The sequence below is a fragment of the Apis cerana genome, linkage group LG5 (assembly GCF_029169275.1).
Source record: "Apis cerana isolate GH-2021 linkage group LG5, AcerK_1.0, whole genome shotgun sequence".
NCBI lineage: Eukaryota > Metazoa > Arthropoda > Insecta > Hymenoptera > Apidae > Apis > Apis cerana.
Genome location: NC_083856.1, coordinates 5,668,968 through 5,686,642, shown reverse-complemented (window position 1 = coordinate 5,686,642; position 17,675 = coordinate 5,668,968). Strand labels below are relative to the sequence as shown.

The following is a 17,675-nucleotide window of genomic DNA, read 5'->3' as shown; positions in this document are numbered from 1 at the left end:
GTTCATAGTTCTTGATTTCGAATAAAAATGGATTTTTAATCGTTGGAGCTGCTTTGAGGAAAAACATAATTCCGTGATGTAAGTCATCTTCAATGGGAGATAATTTCAATTCCATGCAATGAATTCGATAACAGTAGGATTACGTACGTCTCTTCTTTACTAATATATTTATGAATAGATAAATCTTAAAAAGGAATTTAATAAATTTTTTCAATTCTCCCATCTTCATTCTTTTACTTCATCCAACTTCAATTTTTCAACGAGAGAAATCTTAAAGAAAAAAAAAAAAAAGAAAGAGAGAAAGAAGTGAGAAGTTCATTCATCCAGGCGATACTGGACGAAATAAGAGAAAAGAAATCGGACAATGTCGCTTCTGAAATATCCTAGGAATAATAATACACGGAAGAAATAAGGAAGAAAAATTGTGTGGCGCGAAGGAAGAAGGTCTGGCTTTCCTATATACGTGTATATATGTATATAAAGGGTATATAAAGAGTAACGCGTTCTTTTCCTTCCCGTCGCGATTAAATTAATTAAGTATTGCACAACTGGCGCGCGGAAAGAAAGAACGAAGGCGGGAAAGTTCAAAAGGCGTCCAATTTATGCTCGACGGAAGTTCCTCTCTCTCTTTCTCTCTTTCGACGTGGATACTTTTTAAAAATTTACTCGAACATTTATTATGTCGGGACCACGATGCATCTTCTATTCCACAACAGCGGAATAGCTTTGTAAAATTTTCTAGTAAAAACTCGTATTCGCGCGGTGAACTTTTCAAATTCGTATATTTCTGCTCTTCCCTTCCCAAATTTAAACTTTTTCTCAGTTTGTTAACGAACAAAGTGCGAAAATCGTGCATTTCGCGTAATTTTTTGTAAGTTGTTCAGAATATTTAAAAATCTGGAAGGATTTTAGGTAAAGAAAAAGGCTTAGAAAAAGATTTGAAGTAAGAACGATTCTAAGGGTTATAAAATTTATAGTTAATTTCATTTGCTAGGTTTTGATTATGTTCAATAATAATGATGGCGATAAAAAAAGTATAATATGCAGATATTGTATATCACGTATCGTATGCTTCGATACTATAAAGTCAGCAATATCATTTGACTCAATGGAATTCAATTGACGTGAGCGAAAAAGTAAGTTGAAATACTATCGACCAATGCTTTAAACTTTAGAACTTCGTTCGAAGAATTCCACTTGTCGAAAAGTAAAAAATAACACAATTTTTTCCTAAATATTGAATTCACAACACAATATTGAATTCCATACGATTTTATAAGAAGAATAAGCAAATAAACAATCGAAGAAAATTATCATTCGAGCATCATAGTGGTGTAAAATATATCTCTCAGATTTTCCATATGATTCCAAAAAATATTATACAACGTTCGTGAAAAGCAAAAGTACTTTAAGCTTGTATCATTCCCTCATCATCGATTTGTTTCAAAAATTTGTTCACAAATTCAGAAAGATCGAAAATAACGATATACCACTGTGATTCTCATCGAGCAGCTCGTGCAACGTAATACCACGTACCACGTGAAGTCCCAGAAATCCTGCGAGGTTCTCGATGGTGTTGACTCGCGTGACCGGCGTGAGGTTGTCGAACTTTGCGTCCAACAGTATCGTCAGCAATGTCTGTTCCTCCCCTTCGTTGCAGTGTGTCTAAAATCAGAAGCGTCCTATTTCAGTCGGTTGGCTCGGGCCGAAACGAACGGTGTCAGTGTGCGAAACACGAGGAATTAAGGCCGTCCGACCGACGAGGATCCGAACAATACCATTCGTGGCGATGCGCAATACGGCCGGCTATCAATTGGCATCAATCAGCATCGTCTACCAGGCTAATTTCTGGCGGAGAGATTTAACCGATGTGTTATACGCCGATGCAATCGTGCCGCGCGGCAATCTTTCCACGATGCACGCGAGTCGAATAAATTTTTCTTCACAGGATTGCCCCTATTCTTCCTTCCTCGTTTTTTCCTTTCTCCTTCGATTTTACCATTCTTTTGTTGAAATTGTTGTACGCGTATCTGATAGACAAGGATTAAAAATTGCATGATTCAACCCGGTTGACGTTTTTCCATTTTCAAATTAATTGTATTTCCTTATCAATCGGACAATTTCGAAGGAGAGAAGATGCGAGAAGATCGTCTCTTCCTAAATTTGTTTCTTTGTTAACTCCATTTTTTTAAACGCATCTCGAATTTTCGAAGAATCTAAAACGGGATTCAAAAAATCGGCTTTTGCTGACGTTGCGTTTACTTGGGTAAAAAAAGAGAAAAAATTTCCACTTTGCAATCGTTTCGCAATCGTGTCTTTGGGAAAAAAAAAAAAATACGAGATTTCGTAGGCGAAAAAACGGGGAATCAAATTGCCCGAGTTGACGTAACACGAGTCCAGTGACGAATATAATCGAATTTCTCTCCGTTTAATCGATCGAGCAGGGCGAAACGGAGCGGCCCGTTTCAAAAATGGCGTTCAACCGATTCAGAGGTTAGGCTCCGCTCGTGGCGGAAGGATAAACGCGATAATTCGTCCAACGAGCGATTTAACGAGCGCGGGATTCGGGCCAATTAATTATCGAGCTGGCGAAAATCGGGCGGATCCGATTAAAACGATCAACGTGTCGCGCAAAAGTCAATCCCCTCCGGTATGCTTGTTGCCCTCGATCGGCGAAACCGATTAACGTGCTAATTGATTTACCGCTTCATTAACAGCTTCCACCGAGCTTAGCGTCAAACCGATCGGTCATCGATTCAATGATCGCAATTATTCGCGAATTTTTTCACGCGTGTAATGGATTCGCCACTTTGAAAAGATCCTAAAAAGTAAGCTTGAGAGCGCTTATAATATTCCCTCTTTACGTTTGTTTTTACTGGAAAGAGAATATGTGCTGGACAAAGGCAAAGAAAAATTGTATCTTTTTCGTACAATTTTTGGAATTCGTTTCCACCATTTTCTCTCTCTCTCTTGCAAATTTCCTATCCGAAGATAAAGATAAATCACCGTTCCAAATAGAATTAGACGGCCAACAGGTTGCAAGTTCTCACGATTAATTCTCTGCAATGGCAGGTACCTGTTGTAGGAGTTCAGGAGTTGGTTGAATCGTTGCCAATCGAGCGGCTATCACCGATAAGCCTGGCAAAGGTGCAAGAGGAGATGTGATTCGATCGAGCGAGGAAAACTCACCTTTCCGTCCCTGTGCTTCAATTCCTCGTGCTTCTCGGGGACGACTTGCACGACGAACAGATCCTTCGTAGTGGCGACGTCGTCCTTAGGCACCACTTTCACGCTCAGGCGACGGCTCCCCACGTCCTTCTTCGTCGGGACGCCCATCAGGGTCGACGCCGCGTCGTCCCAGTACAGCCATCGCAGTAGCTTGTTTCCGCTCGAGTCGAACAACTGGTTTTCCAACAGAGATCGAACGTGTGAACGTGAGAACGATGAACTTTCCATACAATTATTACACGCGTAATTCGTTTCCATTCGAATTAAATCTTACGGATAATTAGAGGTAATTTCTTTTGATCGACTGTGAATTTCTATTGGCAGAGCGAGATGAATTGTCGGCGATCAAGACAAAAACTTTTTCTTAATTAGGATATTAAATAACTACGATTACGTTTTATGACTATGGAATTAATAAAATTATGTAACTCGATTCGAATTGAGTAAATATAATTCGAATTTTAGATTCAGTTATATATTTCCTTGTTATCGAACGTGAGTTTAATTTTATTTACTAGAATTTATAATTCGGTTTTTCGATTCGATAAGCAGAAATTAAGTAAGTGTAATTCACAAGTTTAATTTAGAATCATTTCATTCGTTTCGTATATAATTTTTCTTTCATCTGTCTAAAACGATCTCTACATTACTCTTGGAAATACCGGTGTGTAAAACAAATATGATTACGTAATTGCATGAATCGTCGAAACGACTGCTCAAGATTGCTGGCACAAATACAGTTCACGCGTATTAAAAATAAGATTGGGAAAAAATTGTAAAAATAAGAGAAGAAAAAGAAGAGAAATTCTTCTACTTAGATGAAACACGAAACGAGACGTTCTCTTAACGCTGGATTTATCCACCGTTGCAATTTTAACCCTGTGAAATTTCATCGTTGCTTCTCCAAACAACATTCGGGAACAAAAACAAGGCGATCTTTCATCTCAGACGCAATTTTTATATCCGTCGATGCGTCCACTTTTCCTTCGAAACGCGCTGCTCGTTTTTCTTTTTTTATCGAGGAAAATAAAATGGTTATTGACCATCTACTAAACGAGAACAGGATAACCGCTGTGGTGCCGATTACATTCGGATTATCGAACTTTTATTGAGCATCGTCGATTCTTTTTTTTTTTTTTTTTTTGATAGAGACCAATATCGAACACGTGTGGAGTTGGATATCGGTTGAAAATAAATTCCAAACCTGTCGTCACATTTGTATCGAGTTTAACACGAAAAATTTCGTCCCTATTACCACTCGATTGCGATTGTTATTACGCTAAATTTGCGGATTTCGACGAGAATTCCGTGTAATCCGTAATTTTATTCAATTCCATCCAAATATATATCATTCCGAATTTATTATATTTTATATATTTACAATAGGTTTTTTTTTCGAATTGTGAAATGTATTTTTTTTTTTTCTTTCAGAACGATGGAAATTTTCTTTTTCTCTGGTGTTATATTTTATTATATTTTTATGTGCCATCAATTCTATTGCTCGTGGTTCTTTTGACGTCTGAATTTTTTTACTACCACCAATTCTCTTGCTTTCACACGTTTTACAGTGCTCTTTTTCATGTTCTTTAGGACGTTTTATGCTAACTCTCTTTTTCTGAAGATCTTACGTTATTTATCATTATTGAAATTCTTTCTTTCTTTACCTTATTTATATTCCTTTTCCTTTTATTTTATCGAATAATTTCAGAAAGAAGACAAAGATTAGAGAATATATTTTAATCTTGCTCCATTTATCGAAGAAAATAAAAATATTAATTTACACATTACATTAAAATGCAAATTCTGATCTTCCTCCAATTCAAACTAAAATAAATAAATATCCGATCTATGAACACAGTCCTCGTTTTAATGGAATATTAAATTGTACGTATATACTTTTAATAAAAAAATTAGGTATCTGAACAAATGTTAAACAACGTACGAAATCTACGATCAAAGTTTGCAACTAAATTGGTAAACCAAGTGCTTATAAGCGAATTTCTTATCGCCAAATTGAATCAGGAATATAGATTCCTGGCAATGTTGGCGTGATCCAAATATTTCCAAATTCTCGTTCGACAAATTAAGATACTATTCTCCAACATTCAATTCAATCAAACATATTTTTATCTTATAATCGTAAAACAATTTGAGTTTACGATTTCTTTCTTTTCTTTTAAACAATTTCAATTTCGTAACTTGTTTATCGATTTTATAATTCCACACAAACCACTTTTAGAATTTGATTTACGTTATACAATATCCAACTCTTTGCTTATTTGTTGAGCAAATATTTATCGAGCAAAAGATAACAGAAAATTTTCCCATTAAATCCCATTCCTCTTAAATCATACTCCCGACAAGAGCCTATACTACTCCAACCTGCGTTTCTCGGAATATAAACTCTTCTCTTTCGCCCACGTTTCGCTTCTGATTCGCGAAAACAATCCATAGCTAGGAACGAAGGCCAAGCATTAACCACCCACAAACTGTTGCGGCATCGTCCCGAGGATGATGTCACTGTTTGATATCCCCGTTTAATAAACGCACTCCTTGTTGAAATGGGTCACGATAAACGGACAGGCGCCGATAAAGAGCAGAATAAACCATTTCAAGTTCGTGTTTTAACACCGGTTTCAATCGAAACAACAAACAAACCCCATCTCTTTCGCCTCGAAATAAAATGCTCGATGCAAGCTGTTCCAAGGAAGAAAAGAAGTTGGTTTTTCCTCACCTCGTAGTAATCTTCGGGCCCCGTGAACGCTTCCTTGTGGACACGGAGCTTAAGCACGTGGCCAACCGGGACCACGACGTGGGGCACGTTGTTCACCTTGTCGAATTGATGCCTCTTGATCTCGTGGGGATACTTTTGCTCGAACCAGTTGGCCTTGCGCTCGTCGTAACGACGACTGATCACCGTTGCTGCGGTGCTGGTCCCCTCTTCGCCGACGTCGTCGAACACCAGATCGTCCTCCTGCAGGGTGAGGCTCAGCACCGCGGGCGCAACGAGCAGGAAACACGCGAGGACGTAAGGATTCTTCATCTTGCGGGGGAGTTATCCTCGGTCGCTGTTATCATATCATGCTGAAGTGCCTGCAAGTGAAAATTTTCTTTTTAATTTTTCCTCGCGTTTCTCTGTCCCTCTTTTCTTTGGATTTGCCCGCAATCGAGAGATACAGCTTCGAAGCAGAATTTATCGAATGTTTAAAATTGTGTAATTTTAGAATTGGAAATTTAACCTTTGCTGGATGGTTATGCAAGGATTGGTGAGTCACCTATGATGATCTAAGATTAATGGGATACTCTATGCGTTTCTCGGATCTTCTTTGTTTCTTTTTCCTCCGACACATACGCGTTTTGCACACGTGTATATTTATCCATATAACATTTACAAAGTTTTCTTTCTTTTTCTTTTCTGAAAGAAATAATCAAAAGCTGGCGGATAACAAGAACAAGTTTTGGAAGAACAACAAATAAGGATCATTAAGGGTGAAAAATTGCAGCCGTACAACGCGATTATATCTCACCAACGTAACCACTGTTTACACTTTGTTTCTACCTTTATTGATTCGCAATCTAACGCACGAGCTGTTTAAATGCAAACTGATAAAGCGACGAAACGAATCACGAATAATAACCAGGACGATTTGAACCAACATCCCCACCATATATTGTGACAATGTAAAAATAATAATGATAACAGTGCTCCGTTATGATCACATAGGATCACGTAGGAACTATGCGATAGTACCGATGCCATTCCATGTTTGATTGATCATTAAATATCGTCACGCGTTGTTAGATCATGGCGCAAAACAAATTCGCGTTCATCACGCGACGACTTTTATCGGATCCGTCGCATATTCGTTCAACAAAAATTCACAATGCAATTTCTACCACAATTTCCACCAGACATCGATGTAGCTTACGTAATAAAATAAACATCTAACTTTCTGGGATGGCAAAAATTATTAAAGGCACGATCGATGTTTGCTCTAACTTCCTAGCGCGAGTTTGTTTGAATTGCGTCGAGAGAATTTTTGGAAAGAATTTCCAGATTGAAAAGCGTTTAATCGTCCCCCGGGATCGGAGAACGATCGATACAGGCTGCGTTTCTCAATAAGTCATTTTCTCGTTTCCATTGATCCAGTTCCCGTAAGCCTATTTTCTCCATGGGTATTTAAACGAAACGAACAATGGGAAACGTTTTGGTGAGCGAATGCGTCCAAGCATTCCAAGGGCCAATGATAGCCAATAAAGCCTTCCATCGCATTTTTATTTCCTCCCTTGGTTGCCTCGCTTGGCCGTGCCATTAATTGGCGGAGCCAGACAATGAGAACTTGAACGGTTAAGCCGACGCTACTCGAAATGCTTTTCACCAGAGGGGAGGGAGAAATACAGTCCGATTGGTGGGATATTCGGCTACCGATCTTTTTCGATCGATCACGAGGAGGAAAGCTTTGTCGAAAATTATGAGTGATCTTCTTATTCGTCTTGAATTATTCGGTATATAGTTCTCTCATATTTTAATTTTTTTTCAACACGATAAATCAGTACATGTTCTGCAATTTTTCATTAAAAAAGTAACTGGGAAACTGTATAATTCTTTCGTTTCGTATTTAAATGAATTTTCATAAAAATACATCGGTATGGATGGTTCATCGATTGTAAAAATAGAATTGAATCGTGACTCACGTATATATATATATAAGAACGATCCATTACCAAATCGTTAAGCGAATGCAATCCTTGTGGACTGTTCGATACGATGCGTCGCATTCAATCGCAATGACACTGTGACTCACTTCGCTCGATTCGCCTTTAACCTCCCCCTCCCCACTCGTGATAACGCGATTCACGGTAATTTCTAACAATACGGTATTGTAAAATAGCCATGACCCTCCTGCCTCTCGGATAAAGTCATCATTGTCGTTTTTTCGATACTTATGAAACGAAGAAAAATCGAAATCGACGACCCACATCGAATTTAACGAGCGGATAAATCAAACACCCAGTTACAATTATAAATTGTTATCGAGTCAATTATAATTGACAAATTGACTTCAGACGATTTAATCCGATTTGGAAATTTTTCTCTTCTTTTCATATTGGCGTATATTTCTTCCCAAGTTTCGTTGTCGATTCCAAATTAATAATAATCGTGAAAATTAATTAATAATTTGAAAAAAAGTTTGTACGAATCGTAGCATGTATTTCCAATTTCTAGCCAGCAAAACTTTCCAATGCAATTTCTTTCTTCGCATATTCAAATTTCACGGAACGTGATATTTTCAAATTTTCGTGTAACTTTCTAACGCAATTTTTTTCCTTTTTCCTTTTTTTTTTTTGAATATCCAATTTCCACGAAACGTACCGATCCAAATTTTCCACAACTTTTTAATATCACTATTTCTGCGAATATTCAAATTTCATGGAACGCATATTACTTCCAAATTTTTTTATCCGACTTTCTAATACTTCCTTTGAAGCTATCCAAGTTTTTTTACATTTTCAAATTTTTTTGGCCACTGCAATTTCCCAATACAACATTTTTTTTCTTTTCTTACGATATATACGTATATAATATCTCCAAATTTTCGAGTACAATTTCCAATTTTCGCGAAACACATGGAGATTCAATTTATGAATTTCCAAGGTTGGAATTATACTATACTATAATTTCGTTTCCCAAATTCTTCGTATCGAACTACCAACAGATGAAAAAAACCGCGTTTCTAATAGGCGAAAATGGTACGCTACGCACGAGTATAAATTATACACGTCTTTAGCGTCAGAATCCCAAATGGGAGCTCGGTTAAGCGAAGTTATAAATCGAGTTGCACGTTAATCGAAAGGAGGGCGATGCAATTTACTTGGCTGGTTCTAGGAAACGCTAAAGACAGCCAAGACGTTACCAGAAGGTTGTTTCGTAGGTGTAGACAATCATCGAGTTTGCATTTACATACCAGTCGCTAGGGACTTTTATCACGTTACGTTTACACCCACCTCCGTATCCCCATGAAACAAGCAAAGTGTACGAATCTAGCGTGCAACAAGTAGTGGAAAAAAAAAAATTGACTCTGAAATTTTGATCGCGATAATTCTATATTATACAATTCAATTCTTATCGCGAGTTTGATGATACGAGCTCCAACTTGAATTCACAACGAGAGAGAGAAGATATATCCATCGAATGCGTTTTGTATTTGCGTAGAGCTTCCTAGTGTGGATTCAAGTGGAGGAGACTTGAAAATGGAGGAGAGAGCGCGCAGATGTTTGGATACGTTTTGTGAAAGATGCATGCGATCTCACAATTGTTGAATCTTGACGATTCTTATTAACGCACGAAAGTTGTAATCGCGTTATATTTAAAAAGAATTATAGAATTTGATACAATTTCATCTAAATTAATACATTTCATTTAAAATAATATTCTCCAATTTACAGACTCGACACTGCGATTTCTTTTATAACATGATACAAAGAATCATAGTCAGTTAACTATCGAAGATTTGTTGAAAGAAAGAATCGACAAGATGTATATCATCATGGACTTAAAAACGTAGAAAATAAAGGAAAAAAAAATCGCGATAATTAACAAAAGTTCCATCGGGGAAAAATATTTTCGCAGACTCGATTCATACTCCTCGAACGTTAAAAGTGCAAGTGGAAGTAATAGAGAGACAACGATTGTTGTATCCGAGGAGCACACAAGTATTGTCAGCGGAGCTGCTTATTTCAAAACGCGATTCACTTTGATTCACCGGCGACGAGAATGTGGTTGGAGTATGATGCCATTCAACACCCCTATTGTTCCACTCTCAAAGGTTACGCGGGTTGATCGAGAAACGCGGTGAAGGAATCAGCCGATGCGAAATACGAGACTTGGACACGGGAAGGCTAATTCCGATAATTAACGCTTATCGAACGATTCGACGATCGATTCTTAACATCTCTTCGACGAATAGAAATAAGAAAATCTAATAATTCTTTACTCTACATAAAATCTCTTAATTAATTAAATTAAAATTCACACGGTAATCGCAAAATCGAAATACCAACGGTATCGATATTTTCATACAAAGCTCCATCCATCTTAATCCAAAATCAGAAACGTGAGGCAACGTGTCGCGAGGCGTTATTCCGATATAAATTCAACGAGCTGGCAGGGCGGGTTCGCGATGAAAAATCGCGGGGAAAGAGGGAGAAAATGGACGATCGAGTCGCGCACCGTGTCAAGAACCTCGCGGCGCTGCCTGGCAAACGAGAGTTTATCGGGGCGTGTTCCAAGTGCGCCAGGTGCACGCGTGTAAAATTGGTGCCGTGCAATTGTACATTCAGTCGGATATTCGTCGAAGACCGGAAACGCGCCAAGGCTGCTGACTCGCTCGATAAAATCGACGCTCGAACAGCTCTCTTGCGATCGAAGAAACGCTCGGCTCTAAGTTTGGGGATATCCGATACGCGACATACCAAAGACCGTTGTTATATTATTTTCTCGAGTATATCGGAATGTAGGAAAGAACGTGTAAGGAAAAAGTTGGAGGAAATTTGACATTGGGAATATAAACCGTAAATGATACATTTATAGTTCGTGTTTCTTACCGAAACACTGGTGATTAATTTCGTTAAAAGGGTTTGCATGTTTTTTTTTAGTAATTACGAAGATGAAAAGATATTTGGAAATGGTTCGAACGAGTTTTAAACAAGTTTAATATTGTCTTTTACTTTGAATATTAGATAATATAAGAGGAATTTGTTTTGAGATTTACCTTAGATTTGTTGCAAATGATAATCACCGAGTATTTCCCTTCGAATCTTTCCTTCCAACACTTCGAAACAAGGCGCGAAAATTTTTTCGAACGGATCTGACCAGCGAATGAAAAGAGACTAACGATCTGGCAAACGATCGTACCGCTTTAATACTCGAGATAAACTTGACTCAGCTCGACTGTTTTTCGGTGTTCACAATGAGAATACCGAGATGTGACTAAACCTGGGACTAAGTCTAAAGGTGTAAGGCGACAGCCTTCGACACGTCAACGTCACGCGTCCCTCGATGTTTGACTTGGTTTACGGTGCTCAAAACGGTACTGCAATTATCGAGTGGCGAATAAAAAAAGGAAAAAATAAAAATAAAACTTCTCTTCCACCAAGTAAATAAACATATAACAGTTTCTGGCGTTGAACTTCCGCCAGAAACATTAATCCTCGACAAAATCTTTTCGAAAGCAGAGAATACTCGCGATAAGATCCCCCCCTGATGGCTCGGAATAATGAAACGGCGAATAATCGACGGAGATCCCCGAGTCTAGCAATTTTTTCGCCCTGGACAGTCCAATAAATTGCTCCCCCGAGAATCGAGGAATTTCGATTCTCCTCTGTCCACTCTATTCGAACGAATCGAGGATACGGAGGGGAAGAAAGCCAAAATCCAAAATCGTTTCTAAACTATTTATAAAATTCTCGATAATAAAATCGAAAGAGAAGGCGTCTCGAGCGGAGTGAATTTTAAAATTGTTCGTCGACGAAAAGGGAGAAGGAGAAGTAGAAAGGAGAGGGGGGAGGGGTAAAGCAAAACATCGATTAATAATTACCAGGAGAGGCTTCTGCAGTCAGGCAGGCAGGGAAAGGTGATATCGAGGTTTTTTACGGCGCGCATACGAATGTATTTCTCTCCGTATGCAAATCACTTTGCCGCGTATTATGCCCGCATGCAAATGTCTCATTTGCATTGCAATTATCGAACGATATGTAGGGCACGCCGTCATAATAAAGACACGGAGGAGGATCACTTGGGGAAATTGCGTTTCCGCCGCCTCGAAATTACGGATGCGGTGTAGCGCTTGCCCCGTCGAAATTTCCAATTAAATCGAATCTCTCTCGACGGATCTCTTTTAACCTTTCGAAATTAAGTCGGTACTGACTACGTTGAGAATGATTATCAGAATTTTTCGTGATTGGCACCAAGTTTAATCGATTGAACGGGATTCGATTAAAAAAAACGGGATTGCATCGAGTTGGGCAGAGAAGTTTTCTAATTATTTGTTTACACATTATCGAAAACTTACTCTCGAATAAGTTTTTATATCTTATTACTGTGTTAAAATTATACGTACAATCACTCAGATCAGAGAATTTCGTGTCTCTATATTTTAAAAAGTCATACTGTCTCTTGTTTCGAATATAATTGAATAAAAATATTGATATTGTCCAATCTTCTCGAACGAGAAAAATAATAATAAGAAAGAGAAATATTAAGATATATTTTTGAAATTTTGATTGAAAAAAAAACAGTAAGACGAGTTTCGAGATAAAGGCAAAAAGTATATATTGCAAAAATAAATTATTACGTTATCCAAAATCATAAAAAAATCTCGTATTAAAAATTTATGCACTAATTTACAAACTTATTTGCAAATCGAGAGATTGAAACGAAGTGGGAATTCGCAAAATTAATCATATTTGAGACAACATATCCAGTCCCGAAACAAATTTCAACCTATCCCACTAGCCTACTCGGTTTCTTGCACGAATCTTGCTTCAACCAACTCCATCCAAACGCAATCAAACTTCGGCGACCGGTTGAAGACCCACCGGTTTGTTCAAGATCTCGAGTTCCATTAAAACCCTTCCAACGCGAGCCGTATTCGTCCTACTTCTCTCAAAAACCCAAGCAATTTTTCTCCCCTGAAATTGCATTCTTCCTTTCAACATCCTTCCAACCAAAACTTTTGTCCGCCATTAAACTGTGATACAACACCGGAAACCGCGTACCCACTTTCGAAAAACCAATCTCCGAATGTAGGTATCTCGAACGTCGATTAAATACGTTACATATCCTTTCGAGATGGACACACACTTGTCTCCTTCCACGATTATTCTTGTTCGAGAAATTACGTGTCTCAAACATTGGCTGTTCACAACCAAATTATTTAAATTTACTACGATAAAGCGTCAATACAAAATATTGAAGATTATCAAAAATCTAGACTAATAATTGAAACCCAGCATTGAATTTATAAACAATTACAATATTCCAAATAATTCTTCTCCCTTTCTCTATCCAGCGATAATGAGAGCCACTGCTACGCACAAACTTCCCTTTCCCCCAAAAAAGAGAGAAAGAAGAGTATCCCGCACTCCAAATTTCTCCAAAAATCTGGCCGCACAAAAATTTTGTCCAGGCCTGTTGGCAAATATTTGCCAACTAAAATTTATCGAAATCTTGGTGGAGGCACGTCGCATGCGAGATAATATCGATTCGAGGCGGTGTGTTAGCGTACGAGCCGATTAAAAGAGGCAAAAAACGATTGCCGGATGGCGCGACGCGACGCACATCGCACAGCCCTCCGACCGTTCAATCGATATTAACGTGTCCTTCTCCTCTCTCTCCCTCTGACTGCGCGTTATTAACCCTTTATCGGACGTTTCTTTCTTTCATTAAACGAGTAAACTTCTTCTTCGTGTCGAAACGACGCGAGTGAATTTCGCCGCTGTACTTTCTCGATGTTTGCAAGATTTAATCGCAAAGAGGGTATATCGGAGATTAAGAATAAAATTGGTTGGAAATCGAGCCGAACGAGAGAACGAAAATTTAAGTGTAATTAACGCGCGCCTCACAATGATGATCAATGGAATCAATGGAACTCCGGTTATCGACAATTTCCCCCGTGATATATTGAAAATGTTGAACGACGAGCCACGATTAAATTATTGTTATAACGGCCACAAAATCTGTCGATAATCGAAATTCATCGGTATTTGCGTATATATGCGACTGGTTTGGAAAATAATTTCCATCGTGTTTAGAATTAATTCTTGTCGTATTTCGCAATATTGCATTAATTACGTCGATATAAATGAATTATTATACTAGTACAAAATTACACAAAGAAAAGAACATCGATCGCGACGAAAGAAATCGGATATCGGATATCTGAAATTCTAATTAGTGATTCAAAGTTGGAGGAGGTTTTAGCAAGATATTCAGTCGTAAGGATTGGTCCAGACGTTTTCGTCCATCGGCGAAGGATCGACCGACCAGCCCTTCCGCGATCACGAGGCCACGAGGATTAGAATAGGGTCGTTCGATGTAATCTCGTTGGGAATTTGGAGGGCCAGGGCTCGTGTGCTCTACGCTCGCACGGTCATCAGACTCGTGAACACGCTCGAATTACGATTTTCCTCCAACGTGGACAGCTTTCCGCCCCTGGAGGTGAACGAACTTTCGTGCCAAAGTTCATTTGCCGTGAAATTTTTTTTTTTCGCAACTTTCAATTTATTTTACGACACGAGTTATGAAAGAGAGAAAGATTCCTGCATGCGTGATTAATCCTGATTATTAACGTCGTGTTCCATATTGAACGAGGTTGTTCAAAAGAGTAATTATTTACTTTCTAAAGAAACACATACGAGAATAATATTATGTAACGCGTATTGTGCATACTTGTGCAACGTGGTCTTGATATTACGCGATTCTCAATTCCTAGCAATCCTTTCGATAGATTTTAAAAATATCGTTTTTTAAATTTCGAATAACATCCAACAAAACGGTGATTTTCCTCACGTTCTGCGATCCAACTTTCGTGTTATACAAAAAGTATTATCTGTATTTTTTCACTAGCAGTCGAGACTGCGTTGTTGAACGTAACTTTCCCAGAGAATCTAACTTTCAATCTGACTAGCTGGTAGCGAAAAATAACTCTCGGGAGTTTTACTCTTAACGTACAAATATTCAAGAGTTTTATCCTCGCTCTAAAAGACTTTTATTCTCGTGTGCTGTAAGCGAGATCTGATAATACTTTTTCTCAGACTAACAGTGAAAAGCCGCATCGAACTTCCCTCGCACGAATAAAAATAATCTCCCTGATTAATTGCTTCTACTTTCTATTAACCATATATATCTCTTCCCCTTATCCCCTCCATCTCAAATAAAATCAACACCAAAGAAATTGTCTAGAGAATTTCCACGCTTAAAAATAATCTTCCATTCTGAAAATATGAAGAATGAAAAAAAAGAGGAAAGAAAAACAAATGATGAATCTTATTAACGAAGAAATTGCAGAAAAATGTCGACCTTGCGTATACTCGCATATTACATTCTCGCTATAAATTACTTGGAGAGCGAACGAAGGGAAAAAGCGAAAGGGGAGGCGAACAGGACAAAGATGTTCTTCAAAGTAAAATAAGGAAGGTATGCAGATGAGAGATCGGAATCTCGGCGCGTTTAGCGAGGAGAACGACGTCTAAGAAGGCGAAAAAACGTGTGGAGGGGGAGGAGGAGGAACGTACGAGCGAACAGGGGATTCGATTGTACGATGCCAGCAATAATGACTTTGTCTATTCACGCCCTCGCATTACAAAATTGCTCCAAGCACGAGTTGAAAGAATAATATAAATATAATATATAGAAAAATATAAATATAATAATACTTAATATTATTATAATAATATTAATATTAATATAATATTAATAATAATATTAATATTAATAATATATAATAATAATAATATATAATAATAATATTAATATTAATATAATATTAATAATAATATTAATATTAATACTTAATATTATTATAATAATATTAATATTAATATAATATTAATAATAATATTAATATTAATAAATTATATTTTATATTAATATAAAAATAAATATAAATTATATTAATATATTAATATTAATAATAAATATAATATTAATAATAAAAATAATATTTAATATAAAATATAAATATAATATAAAGAAGATAAAAGTAAAATAATAAGAGGAGATGCGTGCCGTGCCGATGCCTTCGTAACACTGAGCTATACGAGGCGTCGTACGAGGCGGTCGAGAGAGGGGGAAAACAGAATCGAAATATATAAACATTGTATCGCGTTAATGTTTCGATGAAAGTCGTTCGAGATTAAATCGTATTTATAAAATTTGGAGAAATTTAATGAATTTAACTTCGCGATTTTTTTTTAATTAACGGATAATTGTAGGTAATGAGTGCAAAGCGTAAAATACTCGGTCCTTTTTTTATTACATTCTTTTCGTTAAACTGTGGTATTTTTTGATTGTTTTTTCTTTTTTCACGTGGAATATTTCAATTTTAAATTGCTTCTCTTCCGGATATATATATATTTTTTTATTATTATTATCATAGAATGGTTTCGATTTGAATTTAAAAATCGTATTTGCATTTTTTCAAAAGGATAATTCTTTTGCCTGAAATTTTAACGAGCTGTTTTAAATTCCACTTTTTGAAGGGGAATTTTAAAAATTTTTAAATAATGAGAAAAATTCTGTCTCGAAGGGGAATTTTAATAATAATAATAATAACAGTTTAAAAAGTAAAAAGATTTAAAAAATGAGTATTAGATTATATTCGTTTATCGTGCATTTTTTAAATATCTTAATCACATTAACATACTTTACATTCTTTTTACGATAACCGGTATATATTTAAAAATATTCATGCACAATGAGAATAAAATCTTAGTAAATTTTTAACCCAAATCCCTCGAGCTATTATTAAAAACCAAATCTGCTTTAATTAATATTAATTCTCGCTTGTTAAAAAAGGATTACGTATACGTTCCAATTAAACATTTTACACTTTAACTTATATAATTCACTCGTACGTAATTTCTTATCCCCCAAACGATTTATTCCCAACTCTCGATTTCTCTGCATCTCCAACATTTCTCTCCAAGCTCGAAATCTCTCCGTATTACGTTCCATCGATCTCGAATTCATCATCCAGAAACTCCAAAGCATTCGCGGCATCGTCTCCAAGACGGTTCCATCGATCCAAGTTTAACCGTGTCATATCTCGTATCTCGTGGACCGCCATGTTTTCACCCCGCATCCCACAGATGCACAGATATATTAAATTCCTCCTCAATTGGGATCGCGACTCGACCATATCGAACGATTCGATCGAACGCTTCGATCCTGTCTGTTCGAGTTTTCTCCATCTCGATTTCCATCCCTCGACGAAAAAACATTGACATTGTCATCTGTCCAAGGAAACGTGAGTTGCAGCAGGTGTTGCGCACCTCTGCGCGTAACGAGCTGATAAATAACTGATCGTTAACCTTATTCCGGATTCGGAGGTGGCGCGTTGCGACACGTTTAAATCGCACAATCCTGATTCACAACTCGATTCCTAACTCGAGTGTTTTCTTTGTCGCTCGAATGGGTGAAATGTCACGCTTCGGATTTTTCCAAAACAAACACGTGCGAGCGACTTGGAAAAAAGAAAATATACGCATTCTTGGGATAATTTGTCGTAAAACAAAGATTTGCAAAGATTTTATCGGTAACGCATATGTAATTACTTGATTTATGAATATTGTAAATATTTTTATTGTAAATTTTTTTTTGATGCAAGTTTATATAAAAGGATTAAATGAGAATCGATAAGGATAATTATAGATGTTGGGAAGGAGCT

At 37.1% G+C, this 17,675-nt stretch overlaps 1 protein-coding gene across 10 annotated transcripts in view; it reads right to left on the bottom strand.

Moving 5' to 3' along the window:
* Nucleotides 1–17,675, bottom strand: part of LOC107996582 (dystroglycan 1) — a 96,172-nt gene that overhangs the window by 8,847 nt on the left and 69,650 nt on the right. For 7 of the 10 annotated variants that reach the window (XM_062074629.1, XM_017054715.3, XM_017054714.3 and 4 more), the window contains 3 exons: nucleotides 5,963–6,321; nucleotides 3,190–3,402; nucleotides 1,537–1,665 (listed from right to left, as the gene is read on the bottom strand). In XM_062074629.1, coding sequence (XP_061930613.1) covers nucleotides 1,537–1,665; nucleotides 3,190–3,402; nucleotides 5,963–6,271 — 651 coding nt within the window. In that variant the 5' untranslated portion in view covers nucleotides 6,272–6,321. Of the gene's footprint in view, nucleotides 1–1,536; nucleotides 1,666–3,189; nucleotides 3,403–5,962; nucleotides 6,322–6,467; nucleotides 6,850–11,000; nucleotides 11,124–17,675 lie in introns of those variants that run through there. The other 3 variants (XM_017054713.3, XM_062074631.1, XM_062074630.1) reach the window with 3 other exon arrangements.